This window comes from Boleophthalmus pectinirostris, unplaced genomic scaffold, assembly GCF_026225935.1.
Source record: "Boleophthalmus pectinirostris isolate CB_2022bp ecotype Guang Dong unplaced genomic scaffold, ASM2622593v1 HiC_scaffold_22, whole genome shotgun sequence".
NCBI lineage: Eukaryota > Metazoa > Chordata > Actinopteri > Gobiiformes > Gobiidae > Boleophthalmus > Boleophthalmus pectinirostris.
Genome location: NW_026571190.1, coordinates 41294741 through 41322032, shown reverse-complemented (window position 1 = coordinate 41322032; position 27292 = coordinate 41294741). Strand labels below are relative to the sequence as shown.

The 27292-nt window shown below is 41.6% G+C and overlaps 1 protein-coding gene across 1 annotated transcript; it reads right to left on the bottom strand.

Moving 5' to 3' along the window:
• Window positions 1–3981: 3981 nt before the first annotated feature.
• LOC110163770 (zinc finger protein 629-like) lies at window positions 3982–27292 on the bottom strand. Its single transcript, XM_055158318.1, has 3 exons — window positions 27064–27292; window positions 19397–19831; window positions 3982–14812 (listed from the first exon to the last, which is right to left on the bottom strand). The coding sequence occupies exons 1-3, from the start codon at window positions 27167–27169 to the stop codon at window positions 13884–13886; spliced, it is 1470 nt and encodes a 489-aa protein (XP_055014293.1). The 5' UTR covers window positions 27170–27292; the 3' UTR covers window positions 3982–13883.

The window sequence follows — 27292 nt, the reverse complement described above, 5'->3', positions numbered from 1 at the left end:
GTCCAGCCCCGATTTAAAGCAGCAGCGACGCCACGCGGCAGAGACGGGGAAGCGCAAGTGTGTGTTTTGTGTGTCAATTAAAGTGTAGCGGGTTGGTACCACGGGGCGGCGCTGTTGGGCCACAGCCACACAGAATTGAAGGGGAAGTTGGCCGTGTGCCCGGGAGGTGTCAGTGTCCGTGGGCGGCCAGGTGGACCGCTGGACCCACGTGTCTGTGCGTTTGGCTGAAGATACTCGTGGTTTTTTTAATGGTTTGTGTGTGAGTGTGAATGAAACTGTATTTTAAAAATGAATTGTCGTGTGTTTGGGCGGCCACGCTGTTTTTAAAAGAAACTTAAACGGTGCTACGGGGAAGCTGTGTGTGGATTTACGACACAGGTAGCAACATTTTAAATTGTTTTTAAATCATTAAAGGTTATCGAGTTTGTCAGGTTTTTCTAATTTGGGTTTTTTTGTTTTTTACAGTTAGCTATTGTCCCTGCTGTCCTGTAGTTGTTTGTGTTTTTTCCCGGTCACTTCCCTTTTCTTGAGCTTGTCCATTTATATTAAATAAATAACCTAAACTGCATCCCCGGCTCCGGACCTTTATTACCACGGCTATAACAAAAGCCACGCTGTGTAATTTTACTCCACATTTATGGGGTTAATTTTGTGTCATTAATATTCACAAATGCACAGAGAGTGATCTACAAACAAAAGTCATTGGTTTGTTCATGTGTTTTGATTTTGATTGATGTGTTTTGTATTTTATTTATTTTATTTTATTGTGCGTCTATGGGTTTACATTATGATTTGTATAGAAAATGTTTTTCTTAAAGCATAAAAAAGAAAAAGTACTACCATTTAATGTTGAAAATCACATCCTAAAGAAAGAGAAAGATCAGAATCTGTATTGAGAATCAAGTCTATTCCTTGGTATCTAAATCAGGTTTTAAAGTTTATATATAAACAGTGTTGGGGAGTAACAGATTACATGTACCGGAGTTACGTAATCAGAGTACAAATGATGAGTAACTGTATTCAGTTAGTTACTGTTTCAGTGAGTGGTAATTAGATTACAGTTACTTTGTTGAAATAAATGGATTACATGGTGGTATTTTTCTGTTTTCACATTTTGGGCTAAATCCCCCTTTTTATTCATTTATTTTTTTTCCCAGTAATTCCACTCATTGCTGGAAAGTAAACTAGATCTAAACCAGGTCTAAACCAGGACTAAAACCAGGACAAAAAACAGGTCTAAACTAGATCTAAACTAGAGCTAAACCAGGACTAAACCAGGACTAAGACCAGGTCTAAACTAGTTCTAAACTAGATCTAAACCAGGTCTAAAACAGGTCTAAAGTAGATCTAAACCAGGTCTAAACAAGGACTAATCCAGGACCAAAACCAGGTCTAAACCAGGTCTAAACCAGGACTAAAACCAGGACAAAAAACAGGTCTAAACTAGATCTAAACTAGATCTAAACCAGGTCTAAACCAGGACTAAACCAGGACTAAACCAGGACTAAAACCAGGTCTAAACTAGATCTAAACCAGGTCTAAAACCATCCTAATCTTTGCTACTCTACAGCAAATCAAGTAATCCAAAGTAATCAGATTACGTTACTCACTTTAAGTAATTTAATGGATTACGTTACAAACTACATTTTGGGGTATGTAATCTGTAATCTGTAGGGGATTACATTTTAAAAGTCACCTTCCCAACACTGTTTATAAATATATAGTATTGTAATAACACTGATGTAGAGTAAAATTACAATACTAATATATATTTTATTTGTAATTTTAACTTAATTTATAACATTTTTATTGTATTTGTAAAACTGAAAATTCTATTTGTAAAATGTGATTCGCATTTGTGGATCACCAGTTACAAGAATTCACAGATTTCCTCTATGACGTATTTTTGAGACATTCTTTTTGAGAAATCCACAAACGCAGACAGACGCACAAACAGCCGATTCACTGAAACTCAAATGAAAAAAGATTTCTTTACAAATACACATTTATCTGTAAAAAACAAAATAATACAATAAACTATAAGTGTCACTTTTTTCATGGTTTGGGTGTTTCCTGTGATTTATATATTAAAAAGTTGTGTGGAGAGTGTGTGAGTATCTGAGGCTCCTGTTCCTCCTGTTCCACTGTCACTTGGATCTACTGCACATGTCTTTTGCAGAAAGAGCCTCTGTCCTGCTGCAAGTCGTGAAATCTGCAGCTGAAAACGGAAATTGAGCAGCAGAAAGAAAGTTTGGAGTGAGAGAGAAACTTGTGACACCGGGAGGATGAACCATGAAACTTTCCTGAAGTCACTGGATGGATGGACAAAGTCTGGACTTCAGTGACGCCGAAACCATCCTGTCGAGATTCAGAAAGACCCGAATAATTCTAACTGGAACTGACGCTGAGTCTGACGACAGCGACACAGAAGAGTTTGCGTCGCTCTGTTTACCTCCGGAGGTCGAGGTCGAGTTGTTCAGAAGTGACACCGAGGATGAAGAATTGAATGGATTTAGTGATTTGGAGTGAGATGGAGAGTTTGGTTAAACTTGTTCTGTTCTGTTGTTTATGTTATAATTTATCTGAAGAACTGTGAAATATGCAGTGTTGGGAAGTTTACTTTTAAAATGTAATCCCCTACAGATTACAGATTACACACCCCGAAATGTAGTTTGTAACGCAATCCATTAATTTAGTTAAAATGAGTAATGTAATCTGAATACTTTGGATTACTTGATATTGTCATGTTTTTAAAACGACATGAATGTAGCAACCACATCCTGAAAATTCATGTTTGTTCTGGTTTTAGTCCTGGATTAGTCCAGGTTTTAGTCCTGGTATTACTCCTGGTTTAGACCTGGTTTTAGTCCTGGTTTTAGTCCTGGTTTTAGTCCTGGTTTTAGTCCTGGTTTAGTCCAGGGTTTAGTCCTGGTATTACTCCTGGTTTAGACCTGGTTTTAGTCCTGGTTTAGTCCAGGTTTTAGTCCTGGTTTAGTCCTGGTTTAGTCCAGGGTTTAGTCCAGGGTTTAGTCCTGGTATTACTCCTGGTTTAGACCTGGTTTTAGTCCTGGTTTAGTCCAGGTTTTAGTCCTGGTTTTAGTCCTGGCTTTCGTCCTGGTTTAGTCCAGGTTTTAGTCCTGGTTTAGTCCTGGTTTTAGTCCTGGTATTAGTCCTGGTTTTAGTCCTGGTTTTCGTCCTGGTTTTAGTCCTGGTTTTAGTCCTGGTTTAGACCTGGTTTAGACCTGGTTTTAGTCCTGGTTTAGACCTGGTTTTAGTCCTGGTTTTCGTCCTGGTTTTAGTCCTGGTTTAGTCCTGGTTTTAGTCCTGGTATTAGTCCTGGTTTAGACCTGGTTTAGGCCTGGTTTTAGTCCTGGTTTAGTCCTGGTTTTAGTCCTGGTATTACTCCTGGTTTTAGTCCTGGTTTAGTCCTGGTTTTCTCCTGGTTTAGTCCTGGTTTAGTCCTGGTTTTAGTCCTGGTATTAGTCCTGGTATTAGTCCTGGTATTAGTCCTGGTTTTAGTCCTGGTTTTAGTCCTGGTTTTAGTCCTGGTTTTAGTCCTGGTTTAGACCTGGTTTTAGTCCTGGTTTAGCCCAAAATGTGAAAACAGGAACATACCGCCATGTAATCCATTTATTTCAACAAAGTAACTGTAATCCAATTACCACTCACTGAAACAGTAACTGTAACTGAATACAGTTACTCATCATTTGTACTCTGATTACATTACTCCGGTACATGTAATCTGTTACTCCCCAACACTGGAAATATGTGACGTTAACAGTCTGTTCTTCTCTCTTCTATTGTTTTTACCACAACTTCACTTTACACAGGAAATGTCGGCTCCTGCTCTCATTTTATAAAAAAAAGGCCCCCCCAAAAGTGCAACTTACATATTTTTCTTCTTCATTATGCATTTTTGGGTTGGTGCGATTTATAATCTGAAAAATACGGTAATAGAAAGAATCAAAAACATTGTCTAAATCATTTTGTATTTAAAGTTTTATTATGGATTATTGCAGACAAACGTGTTTCTGATATGAAACTAAACATGATTTCTGGTCCTCCACATGAACTTGAATTATAAACAGAACTGAAATGAACAAACGCTACGTGGAATTAAATTATAATTTCATCAACAACATATTAACACGAAGCAAAAAGCACTTAAGTGTCATTTGGGTAACAGAGAAATCCAAAGACATGTATGAAAAAATATATTAATTTAACTTTATAAATGAGTGGATCAGTGTACGGGGCAGCTCGGTTTAAAGGATCATATCACACTCCTCCCTGTTTTAATGCGGTTTCCTCGTCACAAACACACCTGGAGTTGTGTTTTGTTTCATTTACACACGTTTAACACAACGAAAACACTCTGTTCCACCTGGTGATGTCATGGGGTGCTACAGGAAGTGCTCCACGGTGTTTTTTTTTTTTTTTTTATAAATTAAAACAAACAAAACTCAATGCACAATTCATCAACTCCAGAGCTCCATATTTTCCAAAACACAACAGTTTATATAAGGTTTCTACGGTGTTGAACTGTTTAAAGTCATTGCGCCGAATATTTTACAAACCAAAGTCTCTACCAGAAATTTCTTTCTTCCTCGTTCTTCTTCTTCTTATTTTTTATATATATATATTTTTTGTCCCCCCGTTTATGGTTGTACAATCTAATAATAATGTTAACGAAGGCAAAAAAGTTTATCGTTTATGATCGCGCGAAACAAACAACGATAAGAATGAAAGAATGTAAGGATTTTTTTTTTTTTCGTTTACGGTCGCTGGTGTTTTTAAATTCAGCACCTTCACTAAAATCAGTCAGCGTTTCAGTTTGACGCAGCTAAAATCAGCTCAAAGGTTTTCAATCTGCGCTCTTCTCTCGCATTCAATGTCTCTTTCTCTTTTTTATTTTATTTTATGATGATGATTTATGTTTCGGTTTGTTTGTATCGTGATTTTAATGTATTTCTAAAGACGAACAGTTCACACGCGAAGTCGGTGTGGACGTGTGTCTAGGCCGTCCTGCGTTTTCTGGCGTTGTCTTGAGCGTTCAGGCGTCAACGCTCTGGATGCGCTGACGCCTGAAGTTGAAGATGCTGAACTTTTGACGACGGACGCGCCACATCAACCAATCAGGAACGACTATCCACAGACGTAGAGACGCTGAGACGTTATTATCCGGAAGAAGAAGAAGAAAGAGAAAGACCAGAGAGAACAAACACCAGAACAAGAAATCTACGGCATGTTATTAGCGGAAAGTAAGTATATATACACGCCGCAACCGCCAAGCTCCTTGCAAAGACTACACCAAGACTGAACCAGGACTGAACCAGGACTGAACCAGGACTGAACTTAAACTAGACCAGGACTGAACCAGTGTCATTAGCGGAGTATAAATATATACACATCGCCGCCAATCGCCGCAGGTGTGTTTTATGTTACAGTCGTCCCTCACTATATCACTGTTCACCTTTTGTGGTCTCGCCGTTTTGCTGATTTTTTATTTTGTGCAATTTTGCATGCTTTGGTTTACAGCGTATAAACGTTAGGGTGCATCATTTGCCCAACTTTTTGAAAACATTTTGAAAATCAATCTGAACCTAGTATCCGTTGGAACTTAAGAGTCTTGGTGGACCTAGATTTTGTTCAGTTGAGCAAATATTCCACAGATTTTCTTTTAATTGATATCATCACATTTTAAAATTGGGTGCAAGCTGAATTTCTAACATTGGGGCAAACAATGCAGCCTAATGAATGCGCATTGTGTTCCTCCCGCTGCGTCCTGATTGGCTGAGGGACCACTGTCAATCTCCCCCGTGCCGTGTCTCCTGTACAGTACGGAATGTGTTCAGTTTGACAGATTTACATAAATGTTGGATCTGTATCAGTGAGATTCTGAAGTGCTGTAAGTTTGCGAGTTTTCTCCCCACAATGTCGACAAAAAAGTTCTGCACCATTGCACAAAAAGTTGGACTTCTGGACACGCTGAAGGAAGGTCGAAGTTACGCGGCTGTAGGCGCCATTACGGAATAAACGAATCTTGGGTTCGTTACATAAAGAAGGAGGAAAATAACATAAGAACGACAGCAGCAAAAAGTTTTAAGGACGTAAAAAGGATTGTAACTGTCCTGTATGAGAAAAGCGTATAAAGTGTGTGCTGACAGGTTTTACAGCGTTAAAACAGATATAAAAATAACTTCTTGCTGGCTGTAGGGATTAGGTCGTTGTTTGCTTCTCGAGTGATTTTTTTCTGTTCTAATAGTGATTTGAGTAATGTTTTCAGGGCTCGTTTCTTTTCTTCTGTCGGGTTCTTTGTGATAATTTCGTAGGTGTCGGTGTCTGCGAGTAGTGTTTGCATTTTTTGTTCGTATGTTTTTGTGTCCAATATAACTGTTGTCCTGCCTTTATCTGCGGGTAGAATAGTGATTGTATTGAGGCCATTGAAATCAGGAAACGAGGCACGGACAGCATTAACCGTGACGACGGCGCGTTCCTCCTTTCACACACCTGGGACACCCTCCTCCAGAGACACCGGGCGACAGGAGGCGTGGTCAGTCTGAGCGACCTGCAGGTCCATCAGGCTGACCACGCCTACAGGAAGTAACAACAGCTGATATACGACACGTCACCACCAACACCGGTGACAGATCTGAAGATGCAGCAGCAGAAACATGTCAACAAGGTAAACACACTTTACTGCATTGTCTTTAAAAAGAACCCAAGAAGTTAAAGTATATAAGAAGACAAAATGAACATCTTTTGCTTAGATATAAAAATAATTGTAAAAAATAAAGCTGACTACTTCGCGGGTTATTTTGAGAACGTAACTCCCGCGATAAACGAGGGGCCGCTGTACACTAAAGTCGCTCTCGACTGGGAAAACAAGGCACTCGCCGACCACAGCGACGCCCTGGACTCGCGTCAAGTATTTTTACGCCGTTCGTCCGTACGTCGTGGGCGTCCGAACTCAAACGTAAAGGCGTCCAGGGCATTTTTTGGGGCACTTTGGATTTGTTTGTGTACGAATTGTGCTGTACAAATAAACCTGCTTTGTCTTGAATCATTTGGATCATTTCAGCTCTGGACTTGCCGATCTCGACTGAACTAAAAGGTAAAAGGAGCTGCTCATTTTAACACTACCTCTTAATGACATCACCAGGAGGAACAGAGTATTTCGAGCTTTGGAGATGTAGACAGACTAAATAAAAAATAAAGTGTTACTCAAACATGTGTGAATGAAACAAAACACAAACAAACAAAACACAACTCCAGGTCTGTTTTTGAGGACAAAACAACATTAAAACACGACTTAAATCTCACAAGAGTCACTTTGGCGTAATATAAAACCTTTAAAAAGTGCACAATAATACTTGGACGGTTGTTCTAACATGTAACAAAACTTACTCCATGATTATTCCATTTCGATGAGCCTAAAGAACATCTAGAAAATGTTAAAAAATCTCGATTTAAGGCTCTACGCACTAGAAAGAAATGAAATGCCTTTGCTATAGTCAACAACGATGGATTATTTATAAAAAGAACCTTATAAATATGATTACGGTAACGCTTTAGTTTAGGAACCACATATTCCTCGTTAGAAAAGTGATAATTAGCTCTTACTTAGCTATTAGTTAGTATTTATTAAACACTTATTAAGATTTCAGAGGATGTACAGAAACAGCGATTGTAATTTAACAGGAAGAAAACACTTAATAATAGACAAAAATGCATGAAAAGTGCTTTATAAATACTAACAACGATGTAATTAAGCACTTATTATACTTATTATTTTACTATAAACTAGTTATTAACATGTGGTCCCTAAATTAAATTGTTACCGTGATTATCTTTTCGTGACTTTAACACAGAAATAAATTAAACTTTGACGTAATTTAATCTAGAGTGTTGTCGGCATAGAGCGATATTTGATACTTTGCAGCTGAGGTCATCAACATTTGCTGGGGGTGTGACGCTAACTGAGGCACTGCTCTGTCTGAGGCTCTGTTAAGACTTTAATTCGAGCTTCGTTTTAACACAATCTGACCAGAAAAAGCTGATTTAGGCGACGTTCAGACCGCAGGGCTTAACGTTCAAGTCAGATTTTTTTGTGAAATCTGAGCCAAAGCCATCTCAAAAATACCACCCGGTTCTGATAAGACTCCTCCAACTTGGCCTGAATACAGCGATCCCCCCAAATATGAACAAACTCCCTAACGTCGTTTTCTCTCCACTGATGAGACTCTGAGCCTGACGTGTAGGTGGGATGAATGTGACCTGACCATTCAGACTGAAGTCACATGTCAAAAGATCAAACAGGTATCGGTTTTAGGAGCACATATCCAAGTGGCCTGGGTCACATTTGAAAAAAAATCGGTGTTGGTCAGTCATTAAGCAGTGTATCATTTTCTCTTTTGTTTTTCAAAATAAAACCAAAAATAAGAAAAGGAAAAAAACAACTATTTTCTTCATTATTTGTCTCCAAAACCAAAATGAAAAAACAGATAATAATTTGTTTTTTTTTTCATTTTTTGATTTTGTGTTTAAATGAAAAATGGAAAAAATGGATAATGGACTAAACCCGAACTGAACCCGGACTGAACCCGGACTAAACCAGGACTAAAACAGGACTAAAACAGAACTGATCCAGAAGTATCGGGACAGGCCTGGAGGTGTGCCCACATAGGCTGTCAGGTGATCAGGACTGACCAGGACCAGGGCCGGGACCAGGGCCGGGACCAGGGCCGGGACCAGGGCCGGGACCAGGGCCGGGACCAGGGCCGGGACCAGGGCCGGGACTGAGACCAGTTTAGTTCTGGTTCAGTCCTGTTTTATTTCTGGTTCAGTCCATTATCCATTTTTTCCATTTTTCATTTAAACACAAAATCAGAAACTGAAAAAACAAATCATTATCTGTTTTTTCATTTTGTTTTTAGAAAAAAATAATGAGTAAAATAGTTGTTTTTTTTTCCTTTTCTTATTTTTCGTTTTATATTGCAAAATGAATGGTCACAAATTGTTACACAGATTGTCATTAAAAGATCAGACACAGCGAAAAAGTCGGATTTGTAGAAAATCAAACTCCTGAACAGGACACAGGCTCCTGAAAAAGCGCCGTTTAAATCAATTTTGTACTTTTTCTTGAGTTTTCAGACCATCTTTAAACTTTTTTTTTTGGCAGTTATTGCTAATAATAAGTGCATTTGGTCTCCGTGGTAACCGCCGAACAGTGCGCCACACACGTACATGTAGAACACCCCCAGCCAGAAGTCACTGCGAAGTATCAACTAACAAAAAAGTCACATTTCTGTAGGTTTTGGAATTAGTACAATGAAAGTTTAAGGTTATACCCTGTTTTCGGAAGATTATTCAACAAGTTTAGGTTATTTTTATTTTCAGTCTGCTCTTTTTCCAAACATTTTATCGTAAATATATATTTTTTTAAATTATGTATTTCATATTTTAAATTTGCATATCTCCAGATTAGTGGAGCTCAACATTGACTCCCTAGTAAATTGAGCTCCCTAGTTCCGATAAATTTCCCATTAATTTTTCTCATAGACTTTCCGAAAAAACAAAAATAAAAAAAAACAAATAAAAACAAAACAAAACATTAAAAGTTTGAAAGTTCAGGATTCATCATCTCTGTGGAACCAATGACCAAACGATCTTTAACCTTATTTAAAGTCTATTTCTGAAACTTAATTAAACAAATTTAGCCAAATCTTGTGTTTTAAAAGCGTTTTTTTGGACTTTAAACAACCAATAAACAGTGTTGGGGAGTAACAGATTACATGTACCGGAGTTACGTAATCAGAGTACAAATGATGAGTAACTGTATTCAGTTACAGTTACTGTTTCAGTGAGTGGTAATTGGATTACAGTTACTTTGTTGAAATGAATGGATTACACAGAGGGATTTTCCTGTTCTCACATTTGGGGCTATATCCTGGGGCTATTTTATTATTTTTTTTTCCCTGTCGGTAATTCCACTCATTGCCAGACACTAAACCCAGGTCTAAACCCAGGTCTAAATTAGGTCTAAACGAGGACTAAACCAGGACTAAAGCAGGACTAAACCCAGGTCTAAACCAGGACTAAACCAGGACTAAACCAGGACTAAACCAGGACTAAACCAGGACTAAACTAGGACTAAACTAGGACTAAACCAGGACTAAACCAGGTCTAAAACAGGATTTAACAGGACTAAACCAAGACTAGTCAAGTAATGGAAAGTATTCAGATTACATTACTCACTTTAAGTAATTTAATGGATTACGTTACAAACTACATTTTGGTGTATGTAATCTGTAATCTGTAGGGGATTACATTTTAAAAGTAAACTTCCCAACACTGCCAATAAATTAGTTAGGACGTATCTGATTTGCCTCTGAAATGTTTTGGAACTCTTAATATTTGAATTTTTGGAAAAGTCTGTAGGAAAAATGAACAGAAAATGTACTTCTGGAACTGTGGGCGCGACCGTTTCGAAACGCCAGCTGCATTATTTTGAAATCTGAACAATAACGAACATTTTAACAGCTTCAGTTTTAAAGCCGCGCTGCGTAACTTTCGTAGTTGGTGGCCCGTTTCCACGGAGAAGTCGCTGCTTTGCCTTCGGTGTTCCACAGTGTGTCATTACTTAAACAGTTATCCGTCTCCGTGGAGCAACAGGTCAGATCTGCGGAGAGGCGAGTCCGCTCACAGTAAGAATGTGCATTTTTGAGCAGTAAAAACACCTGTAATTGAATAAATGCTAGATAAAAGATGTTTAATACCCCACTGTGGAACATTTCAGGCAACGCAAAACCATCTCCACAGAGACAAGCGCAAGGCAGACGGGAAAAGTTACACAGTGGACTCTGAAGTGTGTAAATTGAAAGTTTCAAATACTACAATATGACTTAGATTAAGGTGCTCTTTAGTCTCTATAGTATAAATTGTCTTCTGCGTTTGACCCATTAGAGTCTCTGGGTTACACCTAGAGCTGTGCAATTAATCAAATTCTGGTCGGGATTGAGTTATTTCTAATGGTCAGTATTCAGTTTGGGTTTGGAGCGAACGCAAGACTGAAGCAGTTAGAAATTCTGATGCATTTTTAGCCCTAAACTGCACATTAAAGGTTTTGTATTACGCAAAACTGACTCTGGTGAAGCTTTAAGTCGTGTTTTAATGTTGTTCCCTCCTCAAAAACAGACCTGGACTTGTGTTTTGTTTCATTCACACATGTTTGAGTAACACTTTATTATTAGTCTGTCTACATCTCCAAAGCTCAAAACGCTCTGTTCCACCTTGTGATGTCATGAATCGGTAGTTTTCGAGTTAAAAATCATTTTTACCTGTTGTTTAGTAGAGATCGGATCATTTCAGCCCTGGATTTGCCAAACGATTCTAGTGGAAGGTGTACGGAGCATGAATCTATTGAAATACCTGGACAGGGTGTTGCTGCATGTCGCTGTCTCTAGTTGGCGTAGTGGACACTCACTGGAACCACAGCGAAAAAATCCCTCCTGCCCTTTCCCCATACAGCACAATGAAATCACAACCTGCTCGTGCTCGGCTGACAGGGCACCTACAGCTTTCAAAAATGTTGGCTTTTGTGGCGATTTTCACCTATTTTTAGATCATAAACATTTTCTCAGCTGAAAATCCTTCAGTTTTTAAGTTGTTTTAAAAAGTTGTCTTAAAAAACAGCTGTTTAAGACAACTTAAAAAGTTAAAGGAGCTGAGAGGGTAATCGGAGTTTCCCTCCCCTCTGTCCAAGAACTTTTCTGGAGCCGCTGCAGAAGCAGGAACCTGAACATTGTCAAGGACCAAACTCACCCTCTACACAAAAACTTTTCAAAATGATTCTGGAGTATCAGAGGCAGAAACACCAGACTGATGAACAGCTTCCTCCCACAAGACATTAGGACGCTCAACACTTGATCTGAAATCTGTCACTACTACTTCTCCTACTGCTATTACTGCTACTACTCCTACTAGGGACGGGCATTCGATGAAATTTTCTTAATCGATCGTCGGAAGAATTAACGATTGATTATCGATTAATCATTAACGTTTTTATATTAAAATGATCATCATTATTATTACTATCTGCACTAATCTGCATAAATAAATTCAACTTTACGACATATAAACCGTAACGACTCTAGAGCCACATCAGCTGTTTGACATTATAATGTGTTTAATTCAGTTTTGTTCAAATCTCACAGAAACAAAACTTAAAACCACATCGCTAATTTACATAAACTAAGTGAAGATAAAACTCCAGCTCTTGTGTCGCTGATGTGGTTCAACTTGTGTTGGATTAAAAGACATGACTCAGGTGAATACAGGTCAGTGTGACCAGATTTGTGTTTGTCAAAACCAGGACAGCGTACGGGGGGAGGGGGGCGGGGCCTCGTCATCCACTTTGAGCGACTCTCACCTGGAAAAACTTTTTCCCACTGGACACAGAAACATATGTGCTGCTTTATCCACTGTGCACATGGACTCACACTTGTCCCAACGCAACGGAAAGTGTGGAATTTCTTGTACAAGTCATTGTTAAATCCACATTTGTGCTTCGGTTTGTTACAGACTGACCCACTGTTTGTGTCTCGCTCCTTCTGATGCACAGACACATGTACACACCTGTTTGGTCACGACACACAAACATACATTCAGTTTGTCGATTAAAATTAACGTAATCAATGAAATTCTTAATGATCAATTATCGATTAATCGATTAATCATGCCCATCCCTAACTCCTACTACTACTCCTCCTCCTGCCCCTTACGTACATCATGTACATTATATGTATATTACTGTTTTAGGTTAGTTTTTAGTATTTATTTCACTCAGTCACTTTTACTGGCACTGGCACTAACCGGATCTGTCTCAGGGAGGGTAAATGGATGTGTTGGGGCAGGGGGAGGGTGGTGAGTGTGTTGAAATTATGTTCTTTTATTTATTTTTTTAAGTTATGTTCTTTTATTGATTGAAACGATTATAAAGCGTTTTTTAAGACAACTGAAGGGTTTTGAGCTGAGAAAAATTTTATGATCTAAAAATAGGTAAAAATCGCCACAAAATCCGACATTTTTGAAAGCTGTAGGTGATCTGTCAGACGAACACAAGCAGCTTGTGATTACATTGCCTCTAAGAGAAAAATCTCGTCTCGGCCCATGGGATTTTTTCTGCTGAAGTTCCAGTGAATCCAGTTATTTTAATAGATCCATGATTCATACCTAGAGAAACGTAAATTCATCTTGCCTGCACTACAGTTGTATGCACAGACTTATAACAATAAAAACTGATTTGATTTGATTAATCGTTCACTCGGGGTCTGCTTTAGCTCTTCTCGCTCCGATTGGTCACATGACACACGAGACCACGCTCCTCGCACACAAAAGCACTACTGCACATGTTCTACGGGCAGGGAGCCACCGGGTGTACCTCGCCCCTGAAGGTGAATCTGGAGACGCGAACCACTGAGCTCGGCACATTGGCTTGAATCAGCGGCCCTGTTGAGAGCTCAGGATTGATACGGAGTTAAAGAACACAGTGGAGCACTTCCTGTATTACCACATGACATCACAAGGCGGAACAGAGTGTTTTCTTTTTGAGAGAAGAACTCAGAACATGTGTGAACGAAACAAAACACAGCTCCAGGTCGGTTTGTGACGAGGAAACGGCATTAGACCAGATCAGAAAACAGCGTAATACTGCCCCTTTAACTTGCATATCTCTGTGCAGAACAAGAGCTCGCTGGTATGAGTAAAGACATGTGTAACAACATTTTATGATTATTTCGATGTTTTTAACACCACACACCCTTTTCCGGTTAATTTCTTTCACTGCCATTAAAAACACGGCACCTTAAAAGTCCAGGAAACATTTACAAATCCGACACGCTTTCGTCTCCCGTCTCGAACGCGAGTTCCTCCGGCGCGTCCTTGGACCCCGTTTTCTTGTGCACCTTCATGTGGGTTCTTAGCGTGCCCTTAGCTCCGAAACTGCGGGTGCAAACGTGACAGGTGAAGGGCTTTTCTCCCGAGTGAGTCCTCATGTGCGTCATGAAATCGTGTTTCTGAGCGAAGGCCTTGTCGCACATCGGGCACGGGTACCTTTTCTCCGCTTTGTGGATGACCGAAATGTGCCGGATCAAATTGTGCTTGTGTTTGAACTTGCCGCCGCACTCCGGACAGTCAAAGTTCTTCTCGTCGGTGTGGGAAAGCATGTGTCTCTTCAGGTCGCGCGACTGGGTGAAGCCTTTGTCGCAAATGGAACAGCTCAGCGGCTTCTCCTCCGTGTGCATGTTCAAGTGAGCTTTGTAACTGGACTTATACCTGAAGGCCTTGTCGCAGACGGGGCACTCGAAAGGCTTCAGTCCATAGTGGATCAGCATGTGTCTCTGTAAATGCGCTTCGCACTGGAAAAACTTCCCGCAGTCGGCGCATTTGTGTTTTGTGGTTTTCACAACTTCTCCGTCCGGGCTGGGCTGCGTTTTTTTGCGTTTCGAAGCCGGTTTCTGCGCGTCCGTCGGTGCTCCCGAGGCGTTGTTGGGCGGCGGGGCGGTCGGGGCTGGGGCGAGGCTGGGGGCGGTGTTGTTTTGAGGGGCAGGTTTGGGGGCGGTTGCGGGGGCTGGTTGGGCGTTGGGTGTGTTGTTTTTCGGGGCAGGCGTCTCAGCGCTGCAGCTCGGTTTCTCCTTCTCTCGGTTTAGTTCTCTGTGCGGTTCGTTCGCTCTGGAGTTCCTGTTTTCTTTGAGCGAACAGTTGTGGAAAACAAAAGAGCCAATGTCTCGCTTGATCACAAAGGGCGGGACACCTGCAAAGCACATGTTCACAAAAATATAAGTTAGTAACAGACACAGACATACTTGTAACAATATTTACAAAAAGTACAAGTATCAAGATTAGGGATGAGCATTCGATTAAATTTTCTTAATCGATCGTCGGGAGAATTAACGATCAATTATCGATTAACCATTAACGTTTTTATTTTAAAATTATCATCATTATTATTACTATCTGCACTAATCTGCATAAATAAATTCAACTTGACGACATATAAACCGTAACGACTCTAAAGCCACATCAGCCCGTTTGACATTATAATGTGTTTAATTCAGTTTTGTTCAAATCTCACAGAAACAAAACTTAAAACCACATCACTCATTTACATAAACTAAGTGAAGAAAAAAATCAGCTCTTGTGTCGCTGATGTGGTTCAACTTGTGTTGGATTAAAAGACATGACTCAGGTGAATACAGGTCAGTGTGACCAGATTTGTGTTTGTCAAAACCAGGACAGCGTACGGGGGGAGGGGGGCGGGGCCTCGTCATCCACATTGAGCGACTCTCACCTGGCAAAGCTTTTTCATGTTTTTTTGGTTTCCTGGTGCTTTGAGGTCCCTGACACCTCTACTGGACACTGAAATATGTGTCTGCTTTCCACACAGTGCACATTTACTCACACTTGTCTCGACCGGGACGGAAAGCGGGGAATTTCTTGTACCGTATTTTCCGCACTATTAGTCGCTCTGGATTATAAGGCGCAGTGTCATTAAATGGTCTATTTTTGAACTTTTTTCACAAATAAACCGAGTGGGACTTTAAATGAAACACAATTGTAATTGTAAATGTATAATTTTGATGCCTAAATTTGTGCATTAATAACTGAAAAAGGTTTATATTTTATAGGCATCCATCTGTACCTCATCTAAAGCTCGTCGCAGCTCTTATATACACTCAATTTCTTTTGACTGCTAACATTAGTAGCTCTGGCATTTTCATTTTGTAAAGGCAGCTCACCAGAGGAAAACGGTTGGAGACCCCTGAGTTAAATAAAATATTCTTGAATAAGCAAACTTTGCATTTATTTTCTTTTCCCGTTTGTATAATTTTAAAACAAACTGTTTGTTTAATAAACACACAAATAAACAACAAGCAAAAAAGGTTTTGCATTTTGTTCCCAGACTGAACCGAAAATGAACCAAACTGTGACCTCAAAACAGAGGAACGAACTGAGCTGTGATTTTTGTACCGTTACACCCCTAGTTTACTGTGATGATACAGTATCGATATATCACCAGAAAAATTTTTTGGTTTATTTTATTCAAGTATTTTGTTACAGCTACAGTTTTTTTGCTTGTTCAGGGGAATTTATTTACGCGACATTTTTACTGTTTTGTTGATTAAAATGTTTGTGTTTCATATGAATTTTGCACAAGAAGTGGTTTAATAAAGATTTTTTGTATCACAGACATGATTTAGACTTTATTTTTTATTGCACCGTATTGAATGGATTTTAAATATATCGTATCGAATCGAAAGTGCACTGTATCGAGATATGTATCGTGTAAGTTCTCAATGACACCAGCCCTAGTCTTTGTGCTCTTGTACTTGTTCTGAAACAGCTCAAAATCGATTCTAAAGACATTCACAAAAGGTTAATTTCTGTCCCGTCAATCAGATTTATTTTTAGTATCAATACCTGCGTAAAATGTGGACCTAGTTTCAGTATCTACAACCACATTTTCACTGCTTTTGACATCCCTAATAACAATATTACACTTTGCATTTAAAAGCTTTTCTTCATCTCTGTGTCATTCTCGCTGTTTTGTTTGGGCACTTTTTGGCTTTCCCCTGTTTTTTTTTTAATTGTTTATATTTTCTGGGAGCATTTCTACCTAGTTTTGTTTTTGGAAGTTGGTTATGTTTTTGTGTTTTCTTTTTGTTCTCATTTCCGGCAGGAGTCCTTAAATGCGCGAGCCCTGACCTGGTGGGATCAGATGTCCTGTTTTCGCTTTTCTCTTGGGTTTAGGTGGTTGGGTTTTTTTTGGTCTTTAGTTACGTGTGCTGGCACCGGCTCCTACGGCCCTGGGTAGGGTTGGCCCGGTGTCGCACCCTTTTGTTCTTTTTGGCCGGCTCATCAGGTCCACCTTTCTGTTGTTACTTTCTTGGTTTGGGCACAGGTTAAGGGTTTCTTTTTGGGTTTAAAAATATCTCCACGAAAAAAAACCCAAAAAACTCTAATCTTTCATTTCCGTTATGTTCGGCTCATCGACATGTACAACCATTAGGGATGGGCATTCGATGAAATTTTCTTAATCGATCGTCGGAAGAATTAACGATCGATTATCGATTAATCATTAACGTTTTTATATTAAAATGATCATTATTATTACTATTTGCACTAATCTGCATAAATAAATTCAACTTTACGACATATAAACATAACGACTCTAGAGCCACATCAGCTGTTTGACATTATAATGTGTTTAATTCAGTTTTGTTCAAATCTCACAGAAACAAAACTTAAAACCACATCACTAATTTACATAAACTAAGTGAAGATAAAACTCCAGCTCTTGTGTCGCTGATGTGGTTCAACTTGTGTTGGATTAAAAGACATGACTCAGGTGAATACAGGTCAGTGTGACCAGATTTGTGTTTGTCAAAACCAGGACAGCGTACGGGGGGAGGGGGGCGGGGCCTCGTCATCCACATTGAGCGACTCTCACCTGGAAAAACTTTTTCCCACTGGACACAGAAACATATGTGCTGCTTTATCCACTGTGCACATGGACTCACACTTGTCCCGAACGGAAAGCGTGGAATTTCTTGTACAAGTCATCGTTGCACATCATTCGCATTTGTGCTTCGGTTCGTTACAGACTGACCCACTGTTTGTGTCTCGCTCCTTCTGATGCAGAGACACATGTACACACCTGTTTGGTCACACTACACACAGCAACCTACATTCGGTTTGTCGATAAAAATTTACGTAATCAATGACATTCTTAACGATCAATTATCGATTAATCGACTAATCATGCCCATCCCTAACAACCATCCCTCAGTTTTCATAATTTCAACACTGACAGCCAACTCTGAGCGCACTGGGTCAAACTCCAGATGATTCCAAACAGCGCGTACGTCTGCAGTCTTCGTTTTACCACTGAGCACATTTACTTCAGTGGGTTTGATCACAGTCAGTCAGTCGAGCCCGGTGATGGAAACTACACCGGACGTTTCCTCACATCTTTCCAAACGTCTTCGTGGTTTGTGACGTAAGTGCGAGTAGAGCCTGTGACTTTCTAAAATGTGAAAGTAAACTCATCGCTATAAAAGAAGACGACGTGTTTGTTCGCAAAACTGCAACAATTTTTCCGGTAAGTCCTTCTAGCGGCAGAACTACCAGAGAAAATAAACCAGAGAGAATAAAATATCTAAATTCAAATGGGCACCAAGACCAAATATTGGAAATAGGGGTTGAAATCTGTTTTTGGTTTGACACTAAAATGGAATAATGAAATAAACTGTTTTCCCATTGTATTGTTTTTTGTTCTTATTTGAAATGTAAAAGATCGGAAAAGAATCGTGAATCGCTTTTTCTTATTTTTGAAATCGAGTTTGGAATTTTAGTATCACGACGACACCATTTCATTTGTTCCGTTTCAATCCGTGTATCATTCGTTCATTCGATTTTCAATATAAAACCAAAAATGAGAAATTGAAAAGAAAAAAAAAAAACTATTTTCTTCGTTATTTGTCTCCAAAATCAAAATGAAAAAACAGATAATGATTCATTTTTTTCAGTTTTCGATTTTGTTTTTAAATGAAAAATGGAAAAAACTTTTAAAAACTGCGATGCCGGACTGAACCAGGACTGAACCAGGACTAAAACAGGTCTGGGACCAGACCGGGACTGAGACTCGGATTGAGACCGGGAACAGGATCAGGACCGAGACCGGGACCGAGACCGGGACCGAGACCGGGACCGAGACCGGGACCGAGACCGGGACCGAGGCCGGGATCAGACCAGGACCAGACTGTGATTGAGGCTGGGACTGAGACCGGGACAGAGACTGAGACCACGACCAGACCAGGAACAGACCGGGACTGAAACCGGGACTGAGGCCGGGACCAGACTGTGATTGAGGCTAGGACTGAGACCGGGACTGAGACCACGACCAGACCAGGACCAGACCAGGACTGACACCAGGACTAAGACCGGGACTGAGACCAGGACCAGACCAGGACCAGACTGTGATTGAGGCTGGGACTGAGACTGTGACCGTGACCAGACCAGGACCAGACTGGGACTGAGACCGGGACTGAGACTGGAACCAGACCAAGACTGAAAACGGTTTAGTCCTGGTTCAGTCCGGCGTCTCAGTTTAAGTCACGTAAACGGGAAACGTCCGTTATCCGTCTTTTTTCCATTTTTCATTTAAACACAAAATTGAAAACAGAAAAAAACGAATCATTATCTGTTTTTTTCATTTGGTTTTGGAGACAAAACCGTTTTTTTTTCTCTCATTTTCTTATTTTTGGTTTTATCTTGAAAAACAAATTAATGAATGACACACAGATTCATTTCTCAGATACTTAAATGAGTCTTTTACTTTTTTGTTTTGTCTCTTTCCCGTCCTCTGCTGCCGCTCCTCCTCCTCCATCCTCTTCACTCGCTCTTTTGGCGGGAGGCTCCCACTCTTCCGAATCCGAGTCGAACGAACTGAGCACCGGCCCTTTAGTCTCTGAGCTGCAGCCCGGCTCCTCCTCCTCCTCCTCCTCCTCCTCTTCTTCCTCCTCGCTGTCCTCGTCCTCGTCCTCTTCGCTCTCCTCGTCCTCCTCCTCGTCGTCGCTCTCTTCTTCCCCGTCGTCTTCCCGTCCTCCTCCTCTCCTCCTCTCTCCGTCTCCGTCCCGACCGTCCTTTGCGTCGCATTTGTTTTTCACGATCACGGTGTTGAACGGCAGCTCCATCGAGAACTGCCCGTCGTCCTTTTTGACCATCTCGGGGCAGCCGTCGTCTCTCGGGCTCATCGAGAGAGTGTTGACGTCTGAAAAAAAACAAAATTAAAACAAGAACATTTATTTTAAAAGTATCGAAAATCCGATGATATCGATATTAAAACTAGTATCGAAACCAGATTCTTATTTTAGAAGGTACTGATGTTAAAAACGCACCGTTATGTAGCAGATAATATTCCCTACAACTGTAAAACTCACTCGTATGTAACAGATAATACTCCCTACAACTGTACAACTCATCCTTATGTAACAGATAATAATCCCTACAACTGTAAGACAACTCACCCTTATGTAACAGATAATACTCCCTACAACTGTAAACTCACCGTTATGTGACAGATAATACTCCCTACATCTGTATAAATCACCCTTCTGTAACAGATAATACTCCCTACAACTGTACAAGTCACTCTTATGTAACAGATAATACTCCCTACAACTGCACAACTCACTCATATGTAACAGATAATAATCCCTACAACTGTACAACTCATCCTTATGTAACAGATAATACTCCCTACAACTGCGCAACAACTCACCGTTATGTAACAGATAATACTCCCTACAACTGCACAACTCACTCAAATGTAACAGAAAATAATCCCTACAACTGTACAACAACTCACCCTTATGTGACAGATAATACTCCCTACAACTGCACAACAACTCACTCTTATGTGACAGATAATACTCCCTACAACTGCACAACAACTCACTCTTATGTGACAGATAATACTCCCTACAACTGCACAACAACTCACTCTTATGTGACAGATAATACTCCCTACAACTGTAAAACTCACTCGTATGTAACAGATAATACTCCCTACAACTGTACAACTCATCCTTATGTAACAGATAATAATCCCTACAACTGTAAGACAACTCACCCTTATGTAACAGATAATACTCCCTACAACTGTAAACTCACCGTTATGTGACAGATAATACTCCCTACATCTGTATAAATCACCCTTCTGTAACAGATAATACTCCCTACAACTGTACAAGTCACTCTTATGTAACAGATAATACTCCCTACAACTGCACAACTCACTCATATGTAACAGATAATAATCCCTACAACTGTACAACTCATCCTTATGTAACAGATAATACTCCCTACAACTGCGCAACAACTCACCGTTATGTAACAGATAATACTCCCTACAACTGCACAACTCACTCAAATGTAACAGAAAATAATCCCTACAACTGTACAACAACTCACCCTTATGTGACAGATAATACTCCCTACAACTGCACAACAACTCACTCTTACAGATAATACTCCCTACAACTGCACAACAATCACTCTTATGTGACAGATAATACTCCCTACAACTGCACAACAACTCACTCTTATGTGACAGATAATACTCCCTACAACTGCACAACAACTCACTCTTATGTGACAGATAATACTCCCTACAACTGCACAACAACTCACTCTTATGTGACAGATAATACTCCCTACAACTGCACAACAACTCACTCTTATGTGACAGATAATACTCCCTACAACTGCACAACAACTCACTCTTATGAGACAGATAATACTCCCTACAACTGCACAACAACTCACTCTTATGTGACAGATAATACTCCCTACAACTGCACAACAACTCACTCTTATGTGACAGATAATACTCCCTACAAACTCACTGTGGTGAATAATGAGGATGCTCTGAATGCATTAGGTAAGTGTCGGGCTGTAACTAATCAATTAAATATGTAATTAATTAAATATGTAATAAAATATGTAATTAATTATGCCAGGAGCTCAGTTGGTCGAGCGTTCACCCACTGATCTGAAGGTTGGCGGTTCGAATCCCGCTCTCCACATAAATTCATTGACCCACAGGTTGGTTGGTGTGATTCCAGCTCCCACAGATGAATGCTGTCGTTGTGTCCTTGGGCAAGACACTTAACCCACCTCGCCCCCAGTGTCTGTGTGCGTGTGGTTTCTTGTTGTAAAGAACTTTGAGTCCTGAAGGTGGAAAAGCGCTGGATGAAAATGTGACCATGTCCATCTGACCCTTGCTTCTTCATCCTCTGCTTCTCTCACGTTCATCTTCTCCTCCTCTCCTCTTTCTCTGCTCCTCTCCTCCTCCTCTCATTTTCATCCTCTCCTCCTCTCACTCTGCTCCTCTCCTCCTCCTCTGACCTTCTCCTCCTCCTCTCACTTTCATCCTCTCCTCCTCTCCTCCTCTCACTCTCTCTCTCTCCTCCTCCTCCTGACTCTTCTCCTCCTCCTCTCACTTTCATCCTCTCCTCCTCTCACTCTGATCCCCTCCTCTTCCTCCTCCTCATCACTCTCCCACTCTCCTCCTCCTCCTCCTCCCACTCTCTCCTCCTCCTCCTCTCACTCTCCTACTCCTCCCACCTCTCCCACTCCCCTCCACTCTCCTCCCACTCTCCTACTCCTCCTCCTCCCACTCTCCTCCCCTCCCACTCCTCCTCCACTCTCCTACTCCTCTCACTCTCCTCCCCCTCCACTCTCCTCCTCCTCTCCTACTCCTCCTCCTCCACTCTCCTCCTCCTCCTCCTCTCACTCTCCTCCTCCTCCCACTCTCCTCCTCCTCTCCTCCTCTCCTCTCTCTCTCAGTCCTCCTCCCCCTCTCCCTCTCCTCTTCCTCTCCTCCTCCTCTCTCTCTCACTGTCTTCCTCCCCCTCTCCCTCTCCTCCCCGTCTCCCTCTCCTCTCCCGTCTCCCTCTCCTCCTCCTCCTTCTCTCACTCTCCTCCTCCTCCTCCTCCCACTCTCTCCTCCTCCTCTTCCTCTCACTGTCCTCCTCCTCTCTCTCCTCCTCTCTTCCTCTCCTCTCCTCCTCTCTCTCTCACTGTCCTCCTCCCCTCTCCCTCTCCTCCTCCTCCTCTCTCTCACTCTCCTCCTCCTCCTCTCACTCCTCCTCCTCTCCTCTCACTCCCCTCTCCTCCTCCTCCTCTCTCTCACTGTCCTCCTCCCCTCTCTCCCTCTCCTCCCCGTCTCCCTCTCTCCCTCTCCCTCTCCTCTCCCTCCTCTCCTCCTCTCCTCCTCTCCTCTCCTCTCCTCCTCTCTCCTCTCCTCTCCCTCTCCCCTCTCTCTCCTCCTCCTCCTTCTCCCTCTCCTCCTCCTCTCACTTCTCTCCTCCTTCTCTTCCTCTCACTTCTCTCCCTCTCACTCTCCCTCTCACTCTCCCTCTCACTCTCCTCCTCCTCCTCCTCCTCTCCCTCTCCTCCTCCTCCTCCTCCTTCATCCAGATTGCCTCACAGTTTCGTGTCCGTCTCGGTCTCCAGACTCGGTGGTCGGTCTGTGGTCACAGCTGTTCAGGGTCAGACCAGCAGAAGCCGATCTGTCCAAACTCTTTGTCTTCACTTCTCGTTTCCTCCGTCAATCACCAATAACCAGAGGGACAGATTCTACATTTCCTCATTCGATTTCATTACTAAGGAACAGACTCGATACTCTATACCGATTCTGATACCACAATGATCATGAAAACTATATATCCTGTGATTTTTGATTCCCATGTCTCTTCTGTGTAATCCCCCAGTAGTCCGTCTACCGTATTTTCTGCACTATATGGCGCACTTAAAAGTCTTTAATTTCATCAGAAAATTAGTGTGCGCCTTATAATCCAGAGCGCTTTATATATGAATTTATTGGGGCGTCTTAGTACGACTTTAGTAAAGTACAAAGCCGCACCACTTGCAGCGTAACGGCTCCCGTCGTCAGGAGCATCAGGAGTAATACATATTGTGATTTCTTTTAATATCAAAATGCACCTGTCAAGAGACATGCTCACAACGCCCACTTTAAACTCTGAAAAACTAACTGAAAGTGCAAAGTGCGTGGGAGCAGTGGCTGAGAGAAGGAGAACACACATTCACCAAGACAGAGAGACAGCGCTGAGCGACTTACGCCACGATCTGCCGACGGATCGTGGACGCCCGGGCGAAGGATCAGGATCAACTGTGGTCCGAGCTTTCACCAAGACCAGAATCATCACTGAACTGAACTCCAGGGAACAGTAACTACAGTATTTTCCGCACTATTAGTCGCTCTGGATTATAAGACGCACTGTCATTAAATGGTCTATTTTCGAACTTTTTTCACAAATAAACCGTGTGGGACTTTAAAGGAAACACAACAGTGTGATGGGTGAGTGGTTTTGTTTGTTTGTTCGTTCACGGTGACTCTGGGCTTTGTTCAGTTGTGGCGTGTAGGGAGGGTGTGTCTGAGACCAACGGATTGTCGGCGTGTTCGCAGTGACTCAGTTGTTCAGTCGTGTCTAGAAGCGGCACATTGCACTCTCTTTTTAGGTTCGTTCCTCTGTTCCATTCCTCGTCGGCGTGGAGTGATGAGTGTGACTGTGGGTGTTTTTTTTGCCGTGCGGTCGCTGTCTGCTCCGTGTGTGTTTGTGTGTTCTGTGGGTGGTGCGGCTTTGTAGTTTACTGAAGTCGTGTTGGGAGACCCGAGTGGATTCGTGTATGGGGCGCTTTGGATTGCGCCGCGCGGTCATTTTTTGATGGAGTTGGAGGCTTAAGAGCGCGTCTAATAGTCGAGTTTCAGCTGATGTCATTGTTATTAAAAGCCCGCGTTGCATGCTGGGAAATATTTTGGTCGGAGGCAAGAAACACGGTAGCGTCAAACACAGTGCGTAACCTCGCGTATTTCTCCCCGATAATGGTAAATTCCTGCTGCATTATCGGACGCACAAATAGAAGCACGGAAGAAGGAAAATGTCTTTTTCGTATTCTGAGTGAAAAGAACCGCTAACGGTGAATTAAACGACTTTCAAACATCCGCAGAGCAAACGTAGAAGATCCTAACAAACCGTGGACTCAACAAGTTCAACAACACATCCAGACTCTTGGAGGTTTTCATCTTTTCTGCTGTGAATGGCCCAGGAGTTTCCACCAAGTCATTGTGGATGTCGCCCAAGTGAATATTTGTCCAGGTAGTTGGTGATTCCGACCAGAAATTTGGTTTTGTCCACCTTTTGCAGAGGATGAAAAGGGTGATTTGTCATCCGTCGATGTTTATGACCAATTTCTGGTCAAATGGTCTTGGGTCCTCTGCCGTTAGAGTGGATAAATAACCGGGATCAATACCCTTTACGTGCTTTCTCACTCCGTCCGTCATGTTGAATTAGTGTTTATTGCCGCTGACCAAAATAATTCCCAGCATGCAACGCAAGCTTTTGTCAACAATGAAACTCGCCTATAGTCTGGAAAATACGGTACACTGACTCGGATAATGACGAGAGGGATGTGGACGTGCTGGACGCCGTAATCGCCCAACTGTTTCAACTATTATGACTTATTGTGAATACACGAACAATTTAGCATCTCAGACAGTATTTTTTTAAATGTTACAATTGAACAAAGTTGAGAGTTATTGTGAACGCGTTAAATAAAGTTTGACTGACTTATCTAACTTGTGTTTTGTTTAATGCGGTTTATATGTGAAAAAAGTTCAAAAATAGACCATTCAATGACAGTGCGCCTTATAATCCAGTGCGCCCTATAGTGCAGAAAATACAGTAGGTTCCATAGTGGTCCAGGTCTAAACCAGGTCTAAACCAGATCCATGGGCATACACTAGTCTGTGTGCTCTTATACTTGTTCTGATACAGCTCCAGATCGTTCTAAAGCTTCAGGACGTCTGTCACTACATCACATTTTGAATCACTACATACATACGCAAAGATAAAACTGAAATTAAAAGGTCGTATAGAAGATTTTCCAAGGAAAGAGAAGCGCAGCGACTGTTTGTCCTTTTTCAACCGTCGCTCTTCTCTCCACTTCCCCTTTTCTTCTTCTTTCAGCGACGTCAAAAACAGACTTTCTTTTGCGGCAAACTGGTCGCGAATTACGCCATCACAACAAACTTTTGTGCAAACTGAGAGGAAGCTAGGAGAGAAAACAGGATTGGTCGACTTTTTTTGACGTGAAGGTGCAGGTTTCTGGCAGCGAGTGTGAAGTTAAGAGTGACAGGGACGAGACTAGTATCAATTATTATCTGATTTTTGATACTTTCGACAGCCTTAAGGTAAATAAAACAGAAACAGTGCCATAATTCCTCTGCAAACGACAAAATGTCCGGACTTATTCTGCTTAAAAAAAACTGCTGTAGTTTAGATCTACGGAAGCTGAGAGGGGTCACAACAAACGCAAACGCCGCAACAAATGCAAATGCGACAACACGACAAAAAGCCACAACAAACAAAAAAAAAGTCACAACGGAAATGACCGCGGGACTCTATTTTAATGCAAACGCCACAACAAATACAAACGCCACAACACAAACGCAAATGCCACAACACATTAAAAAGCCACAACACATCAAAAAGCCACAACACAAGTGACCGCGGGATTCTATTTTCCGATGGACCAATCAAGCGGCAAGTGAAGAAGAAGAACTACAACGTGAAAAGTAAAGGAACGGAGAACTTGTAAACGTAAGTAAAAGTAATTTATCGTTTCACGTTGTAGTTCTTCTTCTTCACTTGCCGCTTGATCGGTCCGTCGGAAAATAGAGTCCCGCGGTCACTTCCGTTGTGGCTTTTTTTGATGTGTTGTGGCATTTGTGTTTGTTGTGGCATTTGCATTAAAACAGAGTCCCGCGGTCATTTCTGTTGTGGCTTTTTGTTGTGTTGTGGCATTTGTATTTGTTGTGGCGTTTGTGTTTGTTGTTGTATAGATCAGTACAAACAAACATCTTCTGAAATGTCCCTGTGTGTCATCTGTCCTCCCTGTGCGTCAGATGCCCTCCCTTCCTGTGCGTCAGATGCCCTCCCTTCCTGTGCGTCAGATGCCCTCCTCATGTGTCATCTGTCCTCCCTGCGTGTGTCAGATGCCCTCCCTGCGTCTCCATGAGGTCATCTTCTGCATAAAAATGTAGTTTAGATCTGTACAAACAGGCTCTAAAACGCGATTCTTGTTTTAGTTTGTCAGCTCGCGTTTCAGTCTTGTTGTCACTTCTCCTGGACGTGTTTAAAACGTGAAACTTGGAGCAGAATCTCACATTTTTCGCCCAATTCTGTACCATATTCTGTACATTATCCACAGTGCCAGATATCCACACACAAACTGTCACAGCTCTTTAAACGCGCAAACTACCAACATATCCGACTTTATCCACAAAATTATCCACACTCCTGGTTTAACATTTGTTCTATTTCTTACAAATCGCTAATACATTGCGTTAAAACACACGTAAACACACTTAACACGTTATAATGAGTCACGGAGGCCGATAAAGTGTCATTTCTGTACCTCGTTTTTGGAGCATCGTGCGCGGATCCAGCGGTAATCTCGCCCGGAGTCGCTCCTCGTCGTACTGCAGAAGCGACTGTTCCAACAGCGCCAGGCCCTTAGACATTTTCGCCCGGTTTCTGCGCAGATTTGCAGCTTTTTGTGGAATTTGGAGCGACTTTGCTACATAACAATTACCGGAAGACACGCAGCGAGCCCCGGAGCTTCTGCGCTGGCCGAGGCTGCAGAG